The sequence below is a fragment of the Pantherophis guttatus genome, chromosome 8, assembly GCF_059756535.1.
Source record: "Pantherophis guttatus breed Tessera chromosome 8, ASM5975653v1, whole genome shotgun sequence".
In the NCBI taxonomy this organism is placed as follows: Eukaryota; Metazoa; Chordata; class Lepidosauria; order Squamata; family Colubridae; genus Pantherophis; species Pantherophis guttatus.
The window spans coordinates 81214313-81238933 of record NC_142070.1 but is presented as its reverse complement, the minus strand read 5'-3'; the positions used below and the strand labels follow the sequence as shown (position 1 = coordinate 81238933).

Here is a 24621-nt window from a genome sequence, read left to right as displayed (position 1 = left end):
TTCCTTCCTTTTCATTTTTTCCTCCTTCCTTCCATTTCCTTTTCATTTCCTTCCTTTTCATTTTTTTCCTCCCTCAGTCCCTCTCTCCCTCCTTCCTTCCTTTTTTTCCTTTCCTTCCTTTTCATTTTTTCCTCCTTCCTTCCTTTTCATTTTCATTTCCTTCCTTTTCATTTTTGGACTTCAACTCCCAGAATTCCCCAGCCAGCCAGAGGCAAATACCCTCACGACAGTGTTTCGGGGAGGTTGATGAAAGCAATAGATGCCTCTAAATCCTGGAGCAGAATCTCCAACATCTTACCTGAAGTGGGTCTGGAGATACACCCAGTCCAATTTCGAAGATGACACCAAGGACATAAGAAGCTCTAGAATAACCACAATGGCTGGAAACCCTCAGGGCCAAGATGGTGGCATGGATATGGAGCAAACCATCCCATTGTGATAGGTTTTGAGCAGCTGCCTCGAACAACCTGCGTCCGATTTTGAATGCTAGCTCCTTCTTGGGTTGGGATACTAAAATAGTAAGACACAACGTTATTATCAAGCCGGTGGGATGATTTCTTCCCCAGCTTCTTCTACCAGCATGTCTTCATCCTCCAGAAACATCTACAATCCATCAACCCATGGTGTGGGTTGGTAGACATGTTTGGCCATGTTGCAAGAGTGGCCGTGATCTTGGCTCCCTGCTGTCTCAAAGACGTTACTTTCTGGAGAACGTGGAGTTGTGTCCTTCATATCTTCATACCTTCCCATAGAAATACTCGGTTAGTGTTTGGATGGGAGGCTTTTTGGCAATTCCAGGGCTTTAGGAGAGAGAGAGCGAGACAGAGAGAGACAGAGACAAAGAGACAGACAGAGACAGACAGAGATAGAGAGACAGAAAGAGGGGGCAGAAAGATGGAGAGAGGGGGGAGACAGAAGAGAGAGAGAGAGATGATATAGATAGATAGATAGATAGATAGATAGATAGATAGATAGATAGATGATAGAGAGAGAGAGCTAGATAGATAGAGAGATATAGGATAGAGAGAGAGAGCTAGAGAGATGAGAGATGATACAGAGAGAGAGAGAGAGCTAGAGAGATGATAGATAGATAGATAGATAGATAGATAGATAGATAGATAGATAGATAGATATAGGATAGAGAGAGAGAGCTAGAGAGATGGATAGATAGATATAGGATAGAGAGAGAGAGCTAGAGAGATGAGAGAGAGAGAAAGAGAGAGAGAGAGATGATACAGAGAGAGAGAGAGAGAGAGCTAGAGAGATGATAGATAGAGAGAGAGAGAGAGAGAGAGAGAGAGCTAGAGAGATGAGAGAGAGAGAAAGAGAGAGAGATGATACAGAGAGAGAGAGAGAACTAGAGAGATGAGAGAGAGAGAGATGAGAGAGAGATGATACAGAGAGAGAAAGAGAGAGAGAGAGAGAGAGGGAGGGAGAGAGAGAGAGAGAGAGAAAGAGATGATCTTGGCTCCCTGCCATCTCAAAGAAGGACGTTACCTTCTGGAGAACGTGGAGTGGTGTCCTTCATATCTTCAAGCATGCTGTGATCTTCTCTTAGTCCTTTCTCCCAGTCCAAACCAACACACTTCAGAGAGCTTCTGTACTTGTTGCTCAGTTCCAAATAATAGTTGTCAACAGGGCCTGAGGGAAAGTGCCATAAAAAAAGAAGAAGAAAATGGTTTTCTTAACTGAAGAACGGAGTTGGGAGGGACCTTGGAGGTCTTCTAGCCCAGGGGTCTGCAACCTTAAACACTCAAAAGACCCATTTGGACCCGTTTCCCCAGAAAAGAAAACACCGGGAGCCACAAAAACCCTTCCCGTGCCTGACTATTTCTTGAGTGGCCACAAAACTAGCATATGTAGTTGAATTAAACTTTGTTTTCTTCTGAAACTTTTCTTTTCTTGGATTTATCCATGGTTGGCCTACCAAGGGTTGAAAAGCTCAATAAATCGTGTGCTGGTGGGTGTCACAGATTGGCGGTTGTGACGCATATTTTGAGTGACAGGGCGCCGTAGCAGAGGGGTGAAAGAGCCACATGCGGCTCCAGAGACACAGGTTGCTGACCCCTGTTCTAGTCCAACTCTTTGCTCAGGAGGAGACCCTACACCATTTCAGACAAAGGTTTGTCCAATTTCTCCCGATGCCTCAAATTATCCTTAGCGAATAAGAGTGTGATAAAATCAACCGCGATTACTTACACTGTTGATTTTCGTCAAAATATTTCAGTGAGAATCCGTGATTAGTGACTCTGCTCTGGATATTAGCTCGTTTCTGATAGTACATCTCAATTCTCTCTGAAATGTCTCTGTTGGAGAATGGATGAGAAAACTGGAAGGGGGGGGTGAGAGTCTATTTAGTTCATGGAGTTGGCAGTAAAGAAAAAACAAAAAACAAGTAATTGTACAAGTTATCCAGGGAATACGGCACATGGTTCCCGACAGTTGTTCCCTCCTGTGACATCACACTGCTCAACAACTAATTCCCACAACACTGTCCCACAAGACTATTTAGTCAGGCTGTATTACTGTTCTTCTTCTTCTTCTTCATATTTATTTATTTATTGATTGATTGATGATATGTACTAGTAATACAAAAATACAAAAGAAAATGGCAGGAAAATAGGGGAGGAAAAAGGGAAGGGAAAAGTGTAGGGCAAAAAGAAAGAAAGAGAGAGGAGAGGAGAGGAGAGGAGGAAAGGAAAGGAAAGGAAAGGAAAGGAAAGGAAAGGAAAGGAAAGGAAAGGAAAGGAAAAAAAGAGGAAGGGAAGGGAAGGGAAGGGAACGGAAGGGAAGGAAAGGAAAAGAAAGGAAAGGAAAGGAAAAGAAAGGAAAGGAAAGGAAAGGAAAGGAAAAAAGAGGAAGGGAAGGGAAGGGAAGGGAAGGGAAGGGAAGGGAAGGAAAGGAAAGGAAAGGAAAGGAAAGGAAAGGAAAGGAAAGGAAAGGTGTGGGGCAAAGGGAAAGAAAGGAAGGAAGGAAGGAAGAAAGAAAAAAAGAAAAAAGAAAAAGGAAGGAAGGAAGGAAGGAAGGGAGGGAGGGAGGGAGGAAGGAAGGAAGGAAGGAAGGAAGGAAGGAAGGAAGGAAGGAAGGAAGGAAAGGCGTTGACTTCCAACTCCCTTTGGTGCAGTAGAATAAGATAATAACATCAAACCTCAACTTTTTTACTTTTACACAATAGTATAAATTAGCCATTTCTATAACAACAAACCTATCTCATCAGTAAAACCCCAAAGTTTCATTTTTTTTCCCCACCCCAAGCACAAAGTCCAGAAATGGTTTCCAAGTAGAAACAAAAGTAATTTTGGGATTTTTTTTCTTCAGTCAAGATAGTCCCTTGAACTCCATCGACTTTTGCAGCCATTCGTCCATTGTAGGAATTTAAGCGTATTTTCATTTTTCTGCATAAAGTCATCTTCCTGTCATCAACGTATATAACATCGAAGTTCCAAAATGTTTACCCCTTTTTCCATTAAACCCAGAAGAAAAGTTTCTGGTTTTATCTTTATATTCACTTTGAGAACCTTCTGATCGCTGATGACATTATCTAGTTAAGGGTCATGAAACGTCTGCAAGAAAATAATCCAGCTCAGAGAGCACCAAGGACCCCACAACCTCCTCCTCCTCCTCCTCCTCCTCCTCCTCCTCCTCCTCCTCCTCCTCCTCCTCCTCCTCCTCCTCCTCCTCCCTGAAAATCCCATCTCCTTCTAGCACTGATGATGTTACCTAATTGGGTCATGAAATGTCTGTAAGAAAACCACCAAGCTGAGAGAGCAGCAAGGAGCCCACAATCCTCCTCCTCTTCCTCTTCCTCCTCCTCCTCCTCCTTTCTGCAAATCCTACCTCCTTCTAGCACTGATGATGTTACCTAATTGGGTCATGAAACATCTGCAACAAAGCAAGCAAGCTCAGAGAGCACCGAGGACTCCTCATTTCAACCCTGAGCTACAAATATTCTCCTTTATTAAAACCTTCTGTATTCAGATGTGGATATTTATTTGCTAAGAAAGAAACCATAACGTCCACCAAGTTATCAGAAGCTACAGCTACAAACAACGCTTGTCAAGCAGAGATCGGACTCCCTCTGCCTCTCCATCCTTCAGGCACTCACCCTTTCGGTCTCCAAGTTGTTAAGGCGGTAGTATTTCACCGATCCAAAATACCCTTTGATCCCTGGCACGTATCCACTGCCCCCCAAAACCAAGTACCCGTCCGTGTCATCGTAGTAGAAATCTTGCTGAAAACTAGAAAAGAAGACAGATCATTGTTTTAGATTTCCATTCTGGAAAGAGCCAAAGACAGAACGGTAAAACTGAGAAATCCCATCCTGCATTGCAGCCAGTGGTGAAATCCAATTTTTTTAAACTATCGGTTCTGTGGGCGTGGCTTGGTGGGCGTGGTGTGGCTTGGTGGGCGTGGCTTGGTAGGCAGGGCAGGAGAAGGATACTGCAAAATCTCATTCCCTCCCCACTCCAGGGGAAGGATACTGCAAAATCTCCATTCCCACCCAACTCCTGGGGGAAGGATACTGTAAAATCTCCATTCCCACCCCACTCTAGGGGAAGGATGCTGCAAAATCCCCATTCCCTCCCCACTCCTGGGGGAAGGATACTGCAAAATCTCCATTCCCACCCCACTCCAGGGGGAAGGATACTGCAAATTCCCCATTCCTTCCCCACTCCTGGGGGAAAGATACTGCAAAATCCCCATTCCTTCCCCACTCCTGGAGGAAGGATACTGCAAAATTCCCATTCTTTCTCCACTCCTGGGGGAAGCATACCGTAAAAACTCCGTTCCCACCCCACTCCTGGTGGAAGGATACTGCAAAACTTCCATTCCCACCCCACTCCTGGGGGAAGGATACTGCAAAATCTCCATCCCCATCCCATTCCTGGGGGAAGGATACTACAAAACTTCCATTCCCCCCCCCACTCCAGGGGAAGGGTACTGCAAAATCTCCATTCCCATCCCACTCTGAGGCCAGCCAGAGGTGGTATTTGCCGGTTCTCCAAACTACTCAAAATTTCCGCTTTCACGGGGGGGGGGGGGTTGGATTAAATGACCTACAAGTTCCCTTCTGACTCCATTAATCTAAGATCTGAGATGTGATTTGAGACAAGTCCAAAACAGTGGATATCATCACTCAAATGGCACCCCTGAGTCTTACATGACAATGAAAATAAAATACTTTATTAGATACAATATTTTTCCTATTGAATGTAAAGTTTCTGTAACAAATCTGGAGCATTATCATGGGGACAATTATTTCAAAGGCATGAAACAATACTATAATTGTTATGGAATGATGGGACCAAACAACATTCCTGGGTCAGCCAGAGACAGTTTTATTGCGCAGTTTCAGAACCAGATTTGTATCTGCTCTGATACAACTGCTTTTATACATCTTCAAGACAAAGGATTTTGCAAGCACAGCAGTTTTCCATATATGGTTAACATACATTTGTTACATGATAATTGACACTTTCTAATTACTAAATTCCTATATTATTTTCTAGTTCATAAGATTATCTTAGCTAAACAACCTTCCTCAGTTCTGTGATCGCTGATGCGTAGATTCATGGCTGCTTTGGATAATAAGTAACAATTGTTTCATATGGATGTCCTTGCATCCTTGACAGCTAGGCCCCTCAGAAGATATATTACCAAGAATGGAATTTAGCTGACTTAGTGTAATCTCTAAACAAGCACATTTCTTTCTTATAATAATGTGAATAAAGAGGGTCCTTCAGTGTTTATATAGCTGACCCTGAACTAGTCCTACATCATTCACATTATAATAGCTCTATAATTCTCCATAATCAAAGAAATGTAAAATATAAATAAGCATATAAACCATGGCACTTATATGAATAGAGGAGAAGTTGGCCTTACTTAAAACGTTGGCGTTGAAAGATATTCATATTCTTTCCAACAATGGCTATGTCGATCTGAAAGAAAAAGTTAAATATTAGTTCTGAAAATGTGCATGTTACAATCAGCGAAATCAATACAAGCCCAGGTTTGGTCTGGAAGTTTTGGTTACAGTGTTCAGTTGAAGGTTAAAAATTAAACCTTCAAAATCCTATCTGTAGGGGTAAGACATCCTCCTTTACATTTTGAGAGATTATCTCAAATTTACACCTTCTCTATAAACATTGTAAAAGCTGGGCCGATGCTGTGCCTCCGAGGACACAGATCAGTGGTAAAAATCCAATTTTTTTTACTACTGGTTCTGTGGGCGTGGCTTGGTGGGCGTGGCAGGGGAAGGATACTGCAAGATCCCCATTCCCTCCCCACTCCTGGGGGAAGGATATTGCAAAATCTCCACTCCCACCCCACTCTGGGGCCAGCCAGAGGTGGTATTTGCTGGTTCTCCGAACTGCTCAAAATTTCCGCTACCGGTTCTGCAGAACCTGTCAGGACCTGCTGGATTTCACCCCTGGCACAGATTCATGGTCTGGTTTGTTGGTGGGATAAATAAATATCTATTAAAGCTTCCAAGGCTTAGGAAGTCTCCCTCTAAGCCAGTAGTATCCACCTAAGTCAGGATACTACCAAAGAGAGTTGTTGCAATGGCACAACTGAACCGAGAGCAACTGCAGTGTCTTCACCTCTCTCATAGAAAAAATGTACTTCAATCTCCTACAATACCCAGAATTCTTTTGGGAAGGCAAGACGATTATGCTAGTATAAAGCCAATGTAGGGAGGGTGTGTGCGTGTGTGTGTGTGAGAGAGAGAGAGACAGAGACAGAGAGGGAGAGAGAGAGAGGGAGAGAGGGGGAGAAAAACAGAGAGAGAGGGGGGACGGAGGGAGAGGGAAAGAGAAGAGGGAGGGAAGGAAAGAGGTAGGAAGAGAAACAGAGAGGGGGAGGGAGGGATAGAGAGAAACAGAGAGAAGGGGAGGGAGAGAAACAGAGAGAGAGAGAGAAAGAGAGGGAGGGAGGGAGGGAGAGAAACAGAGAGAGAAAAAGAGAGGGAGGGAGAGAGAGATGGAGGGGGAGAGAGAAACAGAGAGGGGGAGGGAAGGAGAGAGAGAAACAGAGAGGGGGAGGGAGAGAAACAGAGAGAGAGAGAGAAAGAGAGGGAGGGAGGGAGAGAAACAGAGAGAGAAAAAGAGAGGGAGGGAGAGAGAGATAGAGGGGGATAGAGAAACAGGGAGGGGGAGGGAAGGAGAGAGAGAAACAGAGAGAGCGGGAGGGAGAGAAACAGAGAGAAAGAGAGGGAGAGAGAGGGAGGGAGGAGAGAGAAACAGAGAAAGGGAGGGAGGGAGGAAGGGAGAGAGAAACACAGAGAGAGGGAGGGATGGAGAAAGAGGGAGGGAAGTAGAGAGAGATATATATACCTCTTTTCCATTAATGGAGAGATCAAGTCGAAACCACCGCTTTAGAGGAAGGGGGAACGTGGTCTTCACTGCAAGATCCCCTCCTTTGACAAGGTGCATTTGGATGTGAAGATAACCTGAAATGTGATTCCCCAAACCATAAAGATACTTAGGATCAAAGTAGATTTCTCACTGACAAACTTCATACGTACAATCTCTTTCCAGTCTAGCTGGATTCCTGGTGACTCTTTGGGGGTCTGGCAAAATCCGCAAACTCCAATTACGCTCAAATACGGTTATCCAAAGTTTAAAAAATAATACACCTATTATAGGAATATATATATATATTGCAATGTGCGATCACACATATTGCTCCTAGAAGCACGAAGCCGAGAACACCAGCCTGAAGATGACGAATGAGACTTCGTCGAAATGTTGCCAAGACACCTCCAATTTTACGTGGGAGAAAACCCGAATAACCAAAGACACACACACACACACACACACACACACACACACACACACACATATATATATATGTGTGTGTATCTTTTTTCTTTTTTCATAGGCTTTTATGTGCATATTCTCTCTAGCCAGGTTTTACCTATGTAAACTTAGTTGTTCTTCAGCCCTAGGTTCTGTGAAATCTCATTCACAAGTTCTTGGGCCCTTTTTCTGCTGACAAACTGCAACTCTGTGTTGCTTCCTGGGAGACCCAGATAGCTATTTCTACCTCTTAAGGCGTCATCAGTGGGCCACACCCACTTCCCAATTATCCTCCCTGTAAAGGCATAATGTATCTTTTTTCTTTTTTCATAGGCTTTTATGTGCATATTCTTTCTAGCCAGGTTTTACCTATGTAAACTTAGTTGTTCTTCAGCCCTAGGTTCTGTGAAATCTCATTCACAAGTTCTTGGGCCCTTTTCACAGAACCTAGGGCTGAAGAACAACTAAGTTTACATAGGTAAAACCTGGCTAGAGAGAATATGCATATATATATATAACGTTTTAAATAGGTTGGGGAAGAATAGGCAGAGCCTGAGGGCAGAGGCAAGACAGGAATAAGCCTGGAGTCATTACGTTCCCAGAAGCTATCAAAGCCTTGATTTCTGTTTAACTTACTGTATCTAGAGCCAATTTAGTGCTAACTTCTTAGTTGACTAGATTCTTATTATATACCAGTGATGGCAAACCTTTTTGCCGTCGCATGCCAAAAGTGGGGGGAGTGCACGCATGCCCACACCCATAATTCACTACGCCCAACCCATCCCCCCGCACATGCACACATGACCCTCCCACACTCCTCTCAGTTTTGGCACGTGATGGCACGGTGGGCGCAGTAGATCTGTTATTTGCCCTCCCCAGGCTCCAGAGGCTTTCTAGGAGCCTGGGGAGGGTGAAAACAGCCTTCCCCACCCCACTGGAGGTTCTCTGGAGGCCAGAAACGGCCCGTTTCCCGACTTCCAGTGGGCCAGGAAGGCCCGAAAATCAGCTGGCCGGCACGCACATGCTCACTGGAGCTAAGCTAGGGCAACGCTCGCGTGCCCACAGATATGGCTCCACGTGCCACATGTTGCATGTGTGCCATAGGTTCATCATCACGGTTATATACTATATGCATGAGCGATAAATCTGCTTAGCTTGGAACCTAATGTGTGGTCCTGATTTTAATATTTTATTAAAAATATTATTTTTCTCATCCAATTTAATGGACCCTCTGAAAACTATCCGTAGGCCCACAAGGAGTCCCTGTGTCCCAAATTAAAAACCACTCATTTACATTGTCAACCAACCTGTTAACAAAAATCATAACTTGTGCACCGAAGCCTTTGTATTCATTTTAATGCACAGAAGCGCCAATTATAAAAGAATCAGAATCGTCTTTTGCAACGGTTATCGTCCCCCGTCTAGATCAAATCCAGAGCCAAGCTCCTTCTACCAGACTGACTTTCTTAAGAAGGGTTTTAGGCAGTGGTGAAATGCAAATTTTTTTACTACCGGTTCTGTGGGCGTGGCTTGGTGGGTGTGGTATGGCTTGGTGGAGATGGCTTGGTGGGCATGGCAGGGGAAGGATACTGCAAAATCTCCATTCCCACTCCACTCCAGGGGAAGGGTACTGCAAAATTCCCCTTTCCTCCCCACTCCAGGGGGAAGGATATTGCAAAATCTCCATTCCCACCCCACTCTGGGGCCAGCCAGAGTTGGTATTTGCCGGTTCTCCAAACTACTCAAAATTTCCGCTACCGGTTCTCCAGAACCTGCTGGATTTCACCCCTGGTTTTAGGGGAGAGTGCAGGGGGAAATCAAATTAAATTTGCTTTGGATTTAAGGCAGCGTTAATTCAGTCAACCTGGAATTTTCTTCTTCTTACCTGTATTGGTTAGAAATACAGAAGGGGTGCCGTACATTTCTCTCGAATCGATGAAATATAGGATGCCGCACAACGATCTCTCACAGTAGCACAGCAAATAAAGCCAGGCCGAGATTGTAAAGCTGTACAAACACAAAAGGCTGGTGAGAAACAGCTTACTGTCTAACTGAATAACATCCAATCACTTCAAACCAGGTGTAATGTTGATTTTATCTCTTCGCCTAAATGGAAAAGGGTCCATTGAGATGTTTCCACTGAAGGACATATATTGATACAAAAAGCGACGAGTAAGGTTGAGATGGAAAAGGCGACATATCTTCACAAACCATGTAGTGGATAGCAATGTCCACGATATTTTAGGGTGATGTCTCCCTTGGACAACTCCTCAGACTCTTCCCTGTAGGTCAGCTCAAAGGCCCATCAGGAACTGGGTTAGTTAATTACTCTCAACCTATTCTCCAAAACACCGGAGGGCAGGACAAGAAGCAATGGATGGAAATTAATTAAGGAGAGAAGCAACCTGGAATTAAGGAGGAATTTCCTCACAGGGAGGACAATTAATGGGAGGGCATGCTAAAATCTTTGCTAAAAGATTTTGAAGCCCTTGCTAAAATCTTTGAAGCCCACCCCTGATTTCATCCCTTCCATACCCATCTCTACCTCTGCAAGAAGCCCTCCGAAAGATAGGCATTTAACTAAATAGCTTTATTATTGCCACCGAAGTTTGAAATCTTGGAAAAGTTTAATCCAGCCGCCTAAGTAGCTTTGCGAAAATGTCACAGGGTAAATAAGCACGCAACCTATACACATTTCAGAAAAGAATAAACGTTCTTTTATTGTTAGAAACTGCTTACGTTGGATAACTCATATGATCTTTCCGGATGGCTTCAAGCTCTCTGTTTTTAAATTTCTGAAACTTCTTCACGATTCCTGTCCCCTCTCCACTGGATGCATACGGAAAGTTGAGGATGTCCATCAGGTCTGTAAAAAAATAAGACAGTTTTGATTGGTTTTACATAACAAAAAAACAAAAAACCTTCAAGAATTCTTTCGCTCACATTCTCACTCAGCTCTCTGATGAAACACTGCAGTCGTTAAGCAAATCCAGCTTCCCTCATTGACTTTGCTTTTTTTGGAAACTGGCAGGGAAGGCGGCAAATGGTGATCTCGGGATGTGGCAACCATCTTAAATGCATGCCAACTGACGAGCACCCAAATTTTGACTGTGGCTCTGATGGTTTTGAGAACTGGACATAACTGTGGTCCCCAATTCGGGTCTGAGCTCGGTGCCAAGGCCAATGAAAAACACCAGACAGGAGGTGCAGGTTTTCTCTCCTTTTATTGAAGCGCTCCAAGAAAAGGGGTCCTGTCCAGAAAATGCTTAGAAACCCTGGATAATAGAATTAAGAAAGCCTTATACCAGTGATGGCTAACCTTTTTGCCGTCGCGTGCCAAAAGTGGGGGGGAGCACAGGGGGGTCACACGTGTGCGGGCCCACACCCATAATTCAATGCGCCCACCACCCCCTGCATATGCGCGCAGGACCCCCGTGGTCTCCCCTGCTTTTGGCACGTGATGGCATAGAGGCCTGTTTTTTGCCCTCCTCAGGCTCCAGAGGCATTCTAGGAGCCTGGGGAGGGCAAAAACAGCCTTCCCCACCCCTCCGGAGGAAATCCAGAGGCCAGAAAAGGCCTGTTTCCCGACTTCTGGTGGGCACAGAAGGCCCGAAAATCAGGTGGCCAGCACGCGCATGTGCACTGGAGCTGAGATAGGGCAATGCTCACATGCCCACAGATATGGTTCCACGTGCCACATGTGGCACGTGTGCCATAGGTTCGCCATCACGGCCTTATACTTCTTCACTAAAGCAGAAGGCGAAGTGAGGCGGGATATATAAGAAATATCACCTAATAATTTTTTAGTAATGATCTAACGATTATTCGGTCTTCCGGGTGCGCTTCAAGGTTTTGGTTACCACCTTTAAAGCGCTCCATGGCGCAGGACCTGGGTACTTGTGGGACCGCCTACTACCACCAATAGCCTCTCACCGGCCGGTACGCTCCCATAGAGAGGGGCTCCTCCGGGTACCGTCGGCCAAACAATGCCGACTGGCGGCCCCCAGGGGGAGAGCCTTCCCTGTGGGGGCACCTACTATCTGGAACGAGCTTCCCCCAGAGATACGGAGGATCCCGGAACTGCGCACCTTCCGCCGCGCTCTAAAGACCTTTTTATTTCACCAGGCAGGCCTGGCCTAATTTTCTCCCTCTTTTATAAAAGATTTTTAATTTTTTAATTTTTTAGTATTTTATATGTTCAAATTTTAAAATAAGTTTTAAATTGATTGGAGTTTTAATTTGTCTGGGCCAATACTATTTAATTTGATTTTAATTCCACTTTTAAATTTTGTATGTATGTATTTTATTGTTTGGCTGTGCACTGCCCTGAGTCCTTCGGGAGTAGGGCGGTATAGAAATCAATAAAATAAAATAAAATAAAATAAATAAATATTCTGTTGGTCTCTAGCCATCCCTAATGCTTGGCTAATGAATGCTTCAGGAGTTATCTCATACACGTTCTATTTGCTCCAGGCCATCTCTATCACTAACGTCTAACCGAGGTCTGCAGGATGCGTAACTCTTTCTTACTTTTATCAGCTTTCTAAGCACCCAGAATTGTCACAAGCTTTACACCCCTGTGAATACACATTCTTTGTTCTTGCCAGATGGACTCCATAATTCCACGCTTCCCGGTCTCCTCACAAGTGTCAGCCATAACTTTGCTTCGTTTCAGCAGACCGTATATCCGTAACAACACTTTTTCAGTGCCGCTGCAACTTGGAACAGTTGCTAAACAAACCATTGTAAGTCAAGGACTACCTCTATGTCAATACGGCGAGTCCTCAACGTATGACCACAACTGAATTGCCAGAATTTATGAAATACGTTTAGTGAGTTTTGTCCCATTGGACGGCTTTTTTTAAAAAAACAACAACGCCACACTTGTTAAATGAATCATTACGGTTCTTAAATCAGTAACACTGATTCGGGCATCCCCGTTGACTCCGCTGGTTAGAAGGTCGCAAAAGGCAATCATGGGACACCTCAACCGTCGTAAATATGAACCGGTGGCCAAGCATCTGAATGTAAATCATGTGACTACAGGGATAGCAATAGCCATAGACCTTAGACTTATATACTGCTTCACAGGACTTTAGAGCCCTCTCTAAGCCATTTACAGAGTCAGCCTCTTGCCCCCAACAATCTGGGTCCTCATTTTACTGACCTCGGAAGGAGGGAAGGCCTTGAGCCAGTCAGGATCAAACTGCTGACAATGGGCAGAGTTAGCCTGCAATACTGCATTCTAACCACTCTGCCACCATGGAAAGAAGGAAGAGAGGGAGGGAGGGAGGGAGGGAGGGAGGGAGGAAGGAAGGAAGGAAGGAAGAAGGAAGGAAGGAAGGAAGGAAGGAAGGAAGGAAGGAAGGAAGGAAGGAAGGAAGGAAGGGCAATATCAGCCCTTTGCAGCCCTTTCTAAGTGGTTTACAGAGTCAGCCTCTTGACCCCCAACAATCTGGGTCCTCATTTTACCAACCTTGGAAGGATGGAAGGCTGAGTCAACCTTGAGCCTGGCAAGATTCGAACTGCTAAATTGCAGGCAGCCGGCAGACAGCAGAAGTAGTCTGCTGTACTGCACTCTAACTGCTGCGCCACCGGTGCAGCAACGGTCGTCGTCGTGAAAAACAGTCATATAGCGCTGTTGTAACAATCGCTAAATGAGCGATTGTTGGCTGTACTCAACAGCTGCAAACTCACAACGTGGTTGCCAGTGAGAAGAAATCTGCATGTTTCCCTACCGTTCTCGTGGGGACACCGCGGTATCCTGTTTGCTCGGAGTTTCCACGTCTGTTCCGTGCCCCAGGTCAAGCACATCTTATGTTCCTTGAACGGACGTTGAAAAGGTGGAACTGGATCCAAAAAACTGTAATCCCGTACAATGGCGCGCCAGTAGCTTTCCGCTTGCGGGGCGTGGTGGACCAGGGCCGCCTTGTGAGTAATCCAGGCGTAGAGGATCACATACCCTACATTTAGCGATCGTTTGATCAGGTAATCGTCTCTGAAGACCATACTACTTGGGAAAGTCAAGCTGATCGTCCGATTCTTCCAGACGCGATCCCCTTCCCATTGTTTCTTGTACACCGATACGGTATTCCTGAACTCCAAGGAGGCTTTCGCTTCTAAAGTTACGATGCAGGGTTTTGAGCAGAAATAGGCCACCGAAATGCCGACGCTATTCCGCAGCTTTTTGTTCCGAACATTCAGGTGAATAAAATCCTCAGAAAATGTCTTGCGCTGAATCTCGGGAGTTATTGGTGTGGTCAGCAGCGTTTCCCTTCCCGATGTTATCCCGCTTTTCTAAAGAAGAAAAATCACCAGGAGATAGTGAGTTCTAGTCCCGTCTTAGACATGAAAGCCAGCTGGGTGACTTTGGGCCAATCACCAGGAGATTGTAAGTTCTAGTCCCCCCTTAGACATGAAAGCCAGCTGGGTGATTTTGGGCCAATCACCAGAAGACGGTAAGTTCTAGTCCCGCCTTAGACATGAAAGCCAGCTGGATGACTTTGGGCCAATCACCAGGAGATGGTGAGTTCTAGTCCTGCCTTAGACATGGAAGTCGGCTGGATGACTTTTAGCCAATCACCAGGAGATGGTGAGTTCTAGTCCCGCCTTAGACATGAAAGCCAGCTGGGTGATTTTGGGCCAATCACCAAGAGACGGTAATTCTAGCCCCACCTTAGATATGAAAGTCATGTTGGAAAGTCGTTAATTAGTAACTAATTAATACTAACCATTAATAGAATGAATAAATGGGAGAAGGAGCAGGAAAAATCAACGGTATAAGTACAGATTAGACGAGACCTGGCTCAAAAAGAGTAACTGTGAGAAGGGACCATGGAATCCTAGTCGACGATCTCTTAAAACATGAGCCAGCCATGTGCGGCAGCAGCCAAAAAAGCTAATACAATCCTCGGTTGTATAAACAGAGGCATAGAATCAAAATCACGTGAAGTATTAGTATCACTTTATAAAGCCCTTAGTAAGGCCACACCTGCAATAACTGCATCCAGTTTTGGTCACCACATAACACAAAAAAGACGAGACTTTGGAAAAAATGCAGGGAAGAGAAATTAAGATGATTAAAGGAGACTAAAACATACGAAGAACGGTTGCAGGAATTGAGTAGGGCCAGTTTAGAGAAAAGAAGGTTTATTTCTTTATTTATTTTATTGAATTTCTATACCGCCCTACTCCCGAAGGACTCAGGGAGGTGAACAGCCATGGAATAAAACACATACATATACAAAATTTAAAATCGAATAAAATGAATTAAATAAATTTGGCTGAATTAATACCCATAATTTAAAATACCCATATTTTAAAACACATTAAAATTTAAAATTTGCACTTAAAAGGGAGAAGATTTAGGCGAGGCCTAAATAAATAAATAAATAAATAAACTTTATTGTCATTGTATGTGTATACACAGTATACACCCAAAGACCAGGTCCCACACACATAACAATCCCCAAACACGCTCCCACCCACCGCAATTCCCCACCCCCTAAACCACCCAAACATCCACACAACAAACCAAGTAATCCTGTCTAACCGCTCAGTGACGGTGGCCCTTTAGTTAAGCAATGTTTCAATATCACAAAGAAGAGGGGCTCAAATTATTCTCCAAACACCAGAAGACAAAGACAAGAAGCAACGGCTGGAAACTAAGCATGGAGAGAAGCAAGCTGGGATTAAGGAGACACTTCCTAACAGTGAGGACAATTCACCAAAGAGCCTTGGTAGTACAGTGGTCTAAAGCACCCTGTTATTAAGACCAGCTGCCTGCAATTACTGCAGGTTCGAATCTCGCCAGGCTCAAGGTTGACTCAGCCTTCCATCCTTTCTAAGGTAGGTTAAATGAGGACCCAGTTTGTGGGGGCAATAAGCTGACTTTGTATAAATATACAAAAGGATGAAGGCTATTGCTTAGCGCATTGTAAGCCGCCCTGAGTCTCCGGAGAAGGGCGGCATATAAATCAAATTTAAAAAAAAAAAAAAAACCAGTGGAACAGCTTGCCACCAGAAGTTATAGGCGCTCCATCCCTGGAGGTTTTTAAGAAGAGACTGGACAGTCACTTATCTGAAATAGTATCCGTTCTTCTGCTTGAGCAGAGGGCTGGACTAGAAGACCTCCAGGGTCCCTTCCAGATCATTCATTCTACATTTGACCCGGATTCTGCCGTCGGAATTCACAGAACGGACCCAACGGGGAGCCAGCGGGCGAAGGAGAGGACCCCCCCCCGGGTGCCCATTTGAGCTTGGCAGGGGGATGGACTAGAGGACCTCCAAGGTCCCATCTGAGCTTGGCCACCGGGCTGGGGTCCATCCCGGGCTCCGGCAAAGCCCGAGAATCCGCGTTCACACGCGACCCACGAAGTTCAGCGTTTGCAGCCAAGCCCGCCTGGCTCCTTGGGCGCGGCTGCAGCGGAGAAGCGGGGTTGGTGGGCAGGGGTCTTGGGCAGGGGGCGGCGGGTTGGGCAGGGACTCACGCAAAGCAGCAGGCAGAGGCCGAGGAGGGACCGGGCGGCCGCGGCGCTGTCCATGGCGGTGCCCGCGGGGCTCAGCTCGCCCGGGGCGGAGGAGGAAATCCTGCTTCGTGGACAGGTGAAGGAGGAAGCGGGGAGGGGCGCGGCAGGTGAGCCAACCTGGCTCCGGCCCCGGCCCGGCCCCTCCTCGCTCTTCCGCCGCGAGGCCCGGAGCGGGAGCCCTCTGAGCTTGTGCAGAGTGCCCTGGATTCCCAGGACTAGAGGCCGCCCGTTCCTTGGGCTGGAAAAAAAAAAGTGGAGTCTGGGAGGAAGGGGTCTCCGCACCCCCAGTTTGCAACTGAAGAGCTGGGGAGGGGGCAGGTTGCCCCCTCTTCCTCTCCAACAAGCCTTTGCGCCTTCCTCTCCTCTCCATTCGTCCCTTTGCCCATCCCCTCCTTCCTTCCTGCCCATTCATGCAGAGAAAAACACCGAAGATGCTCAGGGCTCTGCTTAAATCCCCCTGTGTGAAGAATTCATCCAGCCACTCAGGGTTTGCACGAATCTCTAAAGCGGGTTTTAAATTCGTCTTTCGTTTTGTATTTATAACTTTGACGCAGCCTCCCAAATACACAAAAAAATACACTCCTCTTGATAAAGGTTTATATTAGTGGGTTTGAGATGGTCTTCATCGCGCCCAGCGTCCAAATTATCCTGGGGGGGAGGGGCAAGGAGAGAGAGAGAGGGAGGGAGATGGATAGAGATGGAGGGAGGGATGGGGGGAGAGAGAGAGAGATGATGGATTGATGGAGAGAGAGAGAGAGAAAGGGAGGGAGAGAGGAAAGGAGGGAGGGAGGGAGGGGAGAGAGAGATGATGGATGGATGGATAGATGATAGATAGATAGATAGATAGATAGATAGATAGATAGATAGATATAGATGGAGGGAGGGAAGGAGGGAGGGAAGGTGGGAAAGGTGGGATAGATTGATTGATTGATTGATTGATTGATCGATCGATCGATAGATAGATAGATAGATAGATAGATATAGATGGAGGGAGGGAAGGAGGGAGGGAAGGTGGGAAAGGTGGGATAGATTGATTGATTGATTGATTGATTGATCGATCGATCGATAGATAGATAGATAGATAGATAGATATAGATGGAGGGAGGGAGGGAGGAAAGGAGGGAGGGGGAGAGAGAGATGACAGATGAATGGTTGGATAGATAGATAGATAGATAGATAGATAGATAGATAGATAGATAGACAGACAGATAGATAGAGATGGAGGGAGGGAGGGAGGAAAGGGGGGGGAGAGAGAGATGATAGATGGATGGTTGGATAGATAGATGATAGATAAATAGATAGATAGATAGATAGATAGATAGATAGATAGATAGATATAGAGGGAGGGAGGGAGGATTTATCAAGCCCCATCATAGTTTCGTAGCAGAGCACGGGTATCCAGCTAGTTCCATTATAAGGGTTTGTGAGTCATAAGGCTTACTTTGAAATCTATCGTTGGTCCTTTAGGTGAACAATTCTCATTCATTGCAGTCTTTCGTTCCTTCTGACAGTGAGTCCTCTTCTTCATGGAGTGTCCTCTGTGGATGAGCTGGTTGGGAGTTTAACACGCTTGGCCTGTGACAGGTGGGAAGAGCAGGTGCCAATTTTCCACACGCTCCAATTTTTTTTTTTAAGGCTCTGATCTTTCTTATCGAGGGGGTCTCGCTCACAGGTGTAGGGAGGGAACCCAGGAGAATCGGGATTTTTGTCTTAAGGATCTGGAGTTGGGGGAACAGTGTCATCACCCCTTGATTCATAGTTGGGTTACTCTTTGTTAGCCCTGGAATTTGCTAAGACCTCTCCCCACTTCTGGCCTGCTAGGGTTGAAAAATAATTTGGGGTTTGGCCTGGATGTTTGGAGGCCTGGCGTGACTGAGGTTTCTTTCTTTTTTTTTTCTTTTTAAAGTTTTTTTTATTAAATATACAGTTAAAAACATTAGACACAGTACAACTTTTCTGGTTCCAACATTTCCATCAAGTTATACCTTACAACAAATACAATTCATATTCGATATATGAATTTTGTACACTCTATCAAAATTCAGACACGTAAATCTCTTCGTCTGTGGAAATTACTTTCGATACCAATACAATTCCTACCTATCACGTAACACTAACATAATAATTTTCCAACTCTCGGCTTATCAATATTTCTCTATCCAGACATTCCTCCTCCTCTCCAACCACTGATACGTTTTGTTCCAGATTTCATGATATTCCGTTTCAGCCTTGTCTTTGAGTTCTAGACTCAGCCTGTACATTTCTGTGCAAGTCAGTATCTTATTTATTATCTCTTCTTCAGGGGAGGGTTCTCCTTACTTTTCCAATTTTGCCTGAAGACCAGTCTCACTGCTGTTAGTATATGCCACATTAAATATATTGTTCCTTTATTATATTTATCCTTTGTGATACCCAATAGAAAGAGTTCTGGTTTTGGATCTATATTTTGATTTAACATCTCTTCCAGCCATCATTTTGTCTGATGCCAAAAATCCTTAGCTTTTGGACAAGCCCACCACATATGGTAGAAGGTTCCTGGTGCTAGCTTACATTTCCAGCACATCGGTGATAGGTTTTTGTTCATTTTAGCTAATCTTGTAGGTGAGAAATGCCACCTATAAAACATCTTGTATAGGTTTTCTTTGTATGTAGTAGCTAGCGACTGAGATTTCATTGCACCAAAAATTGGGCCTGCCTTTTACCACTGACCAGCTGTATGGCGGCCCTTTGAAGCCCTGCGGCAAGAGTTTAAATAGTTTTTTTTCCTTCTAGCCCATCAGCTGGGATTCAGGAGGCAGCAATAGATTGGGGGTGGGGCCAAATAAAAGGTAAGAATAACGCAGGAGGGGCGGGAGGCGGGAGGGCAGAACCGGTTCGGTGACATCATATCATCACTGCTACCGGCTCGGCAGAACCGGGCCGAACCGGGAGGAACCCACCACTGGTGCTTCTCGACAAAATATCCACCACATTGTGTCCGGATGTCCATCAAAAGCTGACACCGGCCCAATGTCCTTGAATGGCTGGATGGACTGAAGATTAACATTTGAACCAATATAAGTCCATGTATTTGCCGTACACTAAAAAAATAAAATAAAATAATAATAACCCAGCACCGAACTTGCAAATCTGGGTGCAGATGAGATGCAGCATCGGGGAAAATAGCATCCTTTTTTAAAACAGCCCCTGCGAAGAACAGTTTTTATCCTTGTTTTATTAGCAATTATGTTTATAAAAATGTGCACCGATCAACAATATTTGGCTGGAGTCTTAGGTTGTGATACAGGGATTCATGTTGATTTGTGTTAGAAATTCTGTTTTGTGTAGCCCCGGAAAACAAAAAAGTGCCTTGGTTATCACCAGGGACTTGCTGCTTAACTGTTTTTAACTGTCACTGTAACAGAAATTCTGCTTTTGCACAAAAAGACCATAGAGTATAGAGCCTAGATTATACCTAGCGAACCTACAAACACCGCCATCTACTGGCTGAGTGGTATTATTGTAGTGGTTGCAAATTATACATTCGGACGATGTAGAGGCAAATCACAATTGAGCTCCAAATTTATGTTGCTAAGTGAGACATTTGTGAAGGGACTTTTGCCCCCTTTTCCGACTTTTCTCGGCTAAAAATTTTTTAATTGGTGAATTTTATGGGTAAGGGGTTTTAAATTGGGGGAAGCCATAGATAAATTTAATCTTGTTTTATAGTATTTTAATGTTTATATTGTATGTTTTTTTAATTTTGGCTGTTCACCGCCCCGAGTCCTTCGGGAGAGGGGGCGGTATAAAAATTTTAAAAAATAAAAAAAATAAAAAAATAAATGCTTACATTGAATCACTGCCGTTCTTAAATCAGTGACAGCGTCACTAAGCTAATCAGATTTCCCCGCTGACTGTGTTTGTCGGAAGGTCGCCATTTGATCCCCAGGACACCGTCATAAATATGAGTCAGTTGGCAAGCATCCGAATTTTGATGACGTGACTGACTGTAGGGATGTGCCAATGGTCGTAAGTGTGAAAAACGGTCCCTATTCCAATGCCGTTGTAACTTCGGACAGTCACTAAATGGACTGTCGTAAGTCGAGGACTACCTGTATTCCAACAATTTGACAGGGACCCAATTGGAAAGTCATCTAACTTGACTGTGGGGCCAAATCAGAAACGTTTTTAAACACATGAAACGCTCTTAACTTTAATTAAATATCCTCAAAGGGAAATCCTCAAAGAGTTATAGGGAATTTAAAAACTAATCAATAGAATGAGATGAGTTGTGTCGACGCATACTTGCATTTTTTTATTTTTTTAGAGAAAAAGGGAAGCTTGACCTAATTTATTTGGTTAATCTTTTTTTTTTTTATTTATTTATATGCCGCCCTTCTCCAGAGACTCAGGGCGGCTTACAATGCATTAAGCAATAACCTTCATTCTTTTGTATATTTATACAAAGTCAGCTTATTGCCCCCACAAACTGGGTCCTCAATTTACCTACCTTAGAAAGGATGGAAGGCTGAGTCAACCTTGAGCCTTGGCGAGATTCGAACCTGCAGTAATTGCAGGCAGCTGGTCTTAATAACCAGCTTAATAACAGGGTGCCTTAGACCACTGTACTACCAAGGCTCTAATCGATTTATACGGCTGCCTAGCTCAGAATCATGCTAGATCCCAATAACAGATGTGACTCCCCCGTGGTCTCCCCCACTTTTGGCAGGCAATGGGCCCGGTAGGCCCGTTTTTTCACCCTCCCCAGGCTCCAGGGCCTTTCTTGGAGCCTGGGGAGAGCAAAAACAGCCTTCCCCACACACCCCGGAGGCCTCTGGAGGCCAGAAATGGCCCGTTTCCTGACTTCCGGTGGGCCTGGAAGGCCCGAAAATCAGCTGGCCGATACGCACAAGCGCGCTGGAGCTGAGCTAGAGGCAACACTCACGTGCCCACAGATAAGGTTCTGTGTGCCACCTGTGGCACCTATACCGTTCCAGTCTCTTCTAAAAAAAACCTCCAGTGTTGGAGCATTCACAATTTCTGGAGGCAAGTCGTTCCACAGGATAATGTTTCCAGCCCAGCCAGTGTTGTTGACTTGATTGTCGGTTTGATGTTAATTCTGGAATCCATCTAATCGGCAGCCAGATCAACTCCAAGGTTGACATCACAACAGCCATCAAGTCAATGAAATCCCATCAAGAAGCAGCCAAAAGAAGCCAACAGCCCAATCACAGAACCTCAAAACCATCATCCCCACTGACCCTGGCCGGAAAAGACCCCAGAAGACAAATGGGGAGCAGACCAAGCAACCAAGATCATTAGGGGACCGGAGGCTAAAACATACGATGAACGGTTGCAGGAACTGGGCATGGCTGGTCTAGTGAAGAGAAGGACCAGGGGAGACAGGATAGCATCTTCCAATATTTGAGGGGCTACCACAGAGAGGAGGAGGTCAAGCTATTCTCCAAACCACCTGAAGGCCAGAAGAAGGAATAATGGATGGAAACTGATCAAGGAGAGATTCAACCTAGAAATAAGGAGGAATTTCCTGACAGTGAGAACAATCAACCCATGGAACAGAAGTTGCCTTCAGAAGTTGTGGCAGCTTCATCACTGGAAGTTTTCAAGAAGAGATTGGGCTGCCCTCTGTCAGAAATGGTGTAGGGTCTCCTGCTTGAGCAGAGTGGGGTTGGACTAGATGACCTACAAGGCCCCTTCCAAATCGGTTACTCTATATCTAACCCTCCTTCCTTCCCAGCACTGATGAAGTTACCTAGTCTGACTATGAAACATCTGCCAGGAAAGCAATTCACCAAAACAGACTTCAGGCTGCAGAGCTCTCAAGCTCTCCTCCCCGGCAGGCCCCTTCCAAATTCCCAGCCCCTCCGCCTCCCCTTCCCACCGAGGAAAGGTCAGAGCCGGACAAGAATCACTGCCTTCCCTCCCTTCCCTGACTGAACAGGAATCTCTTAGAAAATTCAGGCAAACCTGTGATGACCTTGGGCAAGGCACGGAGGCAACACAACCAGCTGATCATTGGAACTACCCTTTAGTGCTCCAAGGAGGCAACACAGCCAGCTGATCATTGGAACTCCCCTTTATTGCTCCAAGGAGGCAACACAGCCAGCTGATCACTGGAACTCCCCTTTATTGCTCCAAGGAGGCAACCCAGCCAGCTGATCACTGGAACTCCCCTTTATTGCTCCAAGGAGGCAACACAGCCAGCTGATCACTGGAGCTCCCCTTTATTGCTCCAAGGAGGCAACCCAGCCAGCTGATCACTGGAACTCCCCTTTATTGCTCCAACTTTCCCCCAAATGCTCCCACATTTATGGCAAGTTCTGGAGCAAAGCACTCTCTCTCTGTCTCTGTCTCTGTCTCTGTCTCTGTCTCTGTCTCTGTCTCTCTCTCTCTCTCTCTCTCTCTCACACACACACACACACACACACAGTAGCCTCTGACTGAGTAGTCCAGCAAAACACTGTTAGCATGATGGCTTCAAGGTCAGAAGTCTGATGAGGCAAAGGAACAAGGCAGCAATAAGGCAGGAAGTCCAGCGAACTCCGGATGTCGGCAATGGCTCACAAAACTACATGAATTCAGTGCTTGTTCCTGACAAGCATGATGTCAGCACTTCAACCTGCATTTACTCTAGTGCTGACATAAGAAGGAGAGGCGGAGGCGTCTGGAAAGGGACGTTTGACTTTTCACCTACTTATTTTCCCTGGAGATAATATCCCCTAGGAGATGGGATGGGAGAGGGAAATTCCTTTGAGCTGGAGCAGTAGATTAGGGGTAGAATGATTTGGAAGATGGCCAATGAGTGCAGGGGAGTGGGGAACGGAAAGGGAGGGTTTTGGAGCTGGAAGTCAGTGTTGGCTTCGATTGTAATCAGGTTTAGAATGCCGTACTTAATAAATAGGAGTTTTTCTTCAAAGACTTTGTTTGAAATGCAATTTATTTGAGACGACCTCGAAACCTGACACATCTCTCCCCACAGTGTCTCTTTAAGTCTCATTCCCCAGGTGTGCCTTATTAAGAGGGGTGGGGTGCTCTCCTCCCGAGTCGTTGGGTCAGCCTGCGCTGTTCCTGCCTCCTCTCCACTCTCTGTGCTCGGGGATCAGGAGGGGGCAGTCCATTGGTGGGTTGCTCCCGGTTCTGTCCGATTCTTTAGAACTGGTAGTAAAAGCGGTGGGAGGCTCCGCCCACCTGCCCGGATGTCATAATTGACAAACTGCACATACACAGAAGGGTGTGCGCGCTCCCATTGCGAACTGGTAGTAAAGGGAAGTAGAATCCACCCCTGTGGTGGTCCTTGCTCGTTGCCTGCTCTCCCTTCCCCGCCCTCTCTCAGTCGTCCTGCGCCCCCCCCCCCGTTCTTCCCTGCTGGCAAGCCATTCCAGACACGAGGGACCCGGGGATGCCTCATCTGCTCCTTCCCGCGTTCCTCCGAAGCCAACGAGGCCCCAGCTCCGGCTCGTCCTCCTCTGCGGACTCAGGTTCCGACGGGGCCATGACACAAACCTTTAAAATCAGCCCCCCCTCCTTCTTTTTTGACTTGGAAGGAATAAAAATCGATTTCATCGGTTGCCGAATTGACTCATCAAGAGAGGAGAAGAAAACAACCCTAATGCTATGGCCATGAAAAAGTTGACATTATGAAACTACAACCGAATTCATTCAAGACGGGCGATGTTGCTATCCATCATGTGGTCTGTCCAAGCTTAAAATCCGAGGGAGATTCCAGGCTGCAGTGCAGATTCCTCAGATGCTACAGGAGGCTATTGCTGTCATTAAGCACAACCTTCAGGGGGAATCTTTGATCAAGGGAGGTGGGATCCTTGACCAAGAGAGCTGGGATCAAGGGAGTTGGGTTCTTTGACCAAGGGAGCTGGGATCAAGGGAGTTGGGTTCTTTGACCAAGGCGGCTGGGATCAAGGGAGCTGGGATCCTTGACCAAGGGAGCTGGGATCAAGGGAGTTGGGATCCTTGACCAAGGGAGCTGGGATCAAGGGAGTTGGGATCTTTGTCCAAGGGGGCTGGGATCAAGGGAGCTGGGATCTTTGACCAAGAGAGCTGGGATCAAGGGAGCTGGGATCTTTGTCCAAGGGGCTGGGATCAAGGGAGCTGGGATCTTTGGCCAAGGGGGCTGGGATCAAGGGAGCTGGGATATTTGACCAAGAGAGCTGGGATCAAGGGAGCTGGGATCTTTGTCCAAGGGGGCTGGGATCAAGGGAGCTGGGATCTTTGGCCAAGGGGGCTGGGATCCTTGACTGGGATCAAGGGAGTTGGGATCTTTAACCAAGGGGGCT

At 45.8% G+C, this 24621-nt stretch overlaps 1 protein-coding gene across 1 annotated transcript in view; it reads right to left on the bottom strand.

The window, feature by feature from the left end:
* Positions 1–16383, bottom strand: part of SEL1L3 (SEL1L family member 3) — a 36207-nt gene extending 19824 nt beyond the window's left edge. The window contains exons 1-10 of the mRNA XM_060688876.2: positions 16292–16383; positions 13541–14099; positions 10542–10668; positions 9688–9809; positions 7338–7453; positions 5887–5942; positions 4106–4238; positions 2200–2329; positions 1498–1641; positions 299–510 (exon numbers count right to left, since the gene is read on the bottom strand). Coding sequence (XP_060544859.2) covers positions 299–510; positions 1498–1641; positions 2200–2329; positions 4106–4238; positions 5887–5942; positions 7338–7453; positions 9688–9809; positions 10542–10668; positions 13541–14099; positions 16292–16345 — 1653 coding nt within the window. The 5' untranslated portion in view covers positions 16346–16383. The remainder of the gene's footprint in view (positions 1–298; positions 511–1497; positions 1642–2199; positions 2330–4105; positions 4239–5886; positions 5943–7337; positions 7454–9687; positions 9810–10541; positions 10669–13540; positions 14100–16291) is intronic.
* Positions 16384–24621: the final 8238 nt, after the last annotated feature.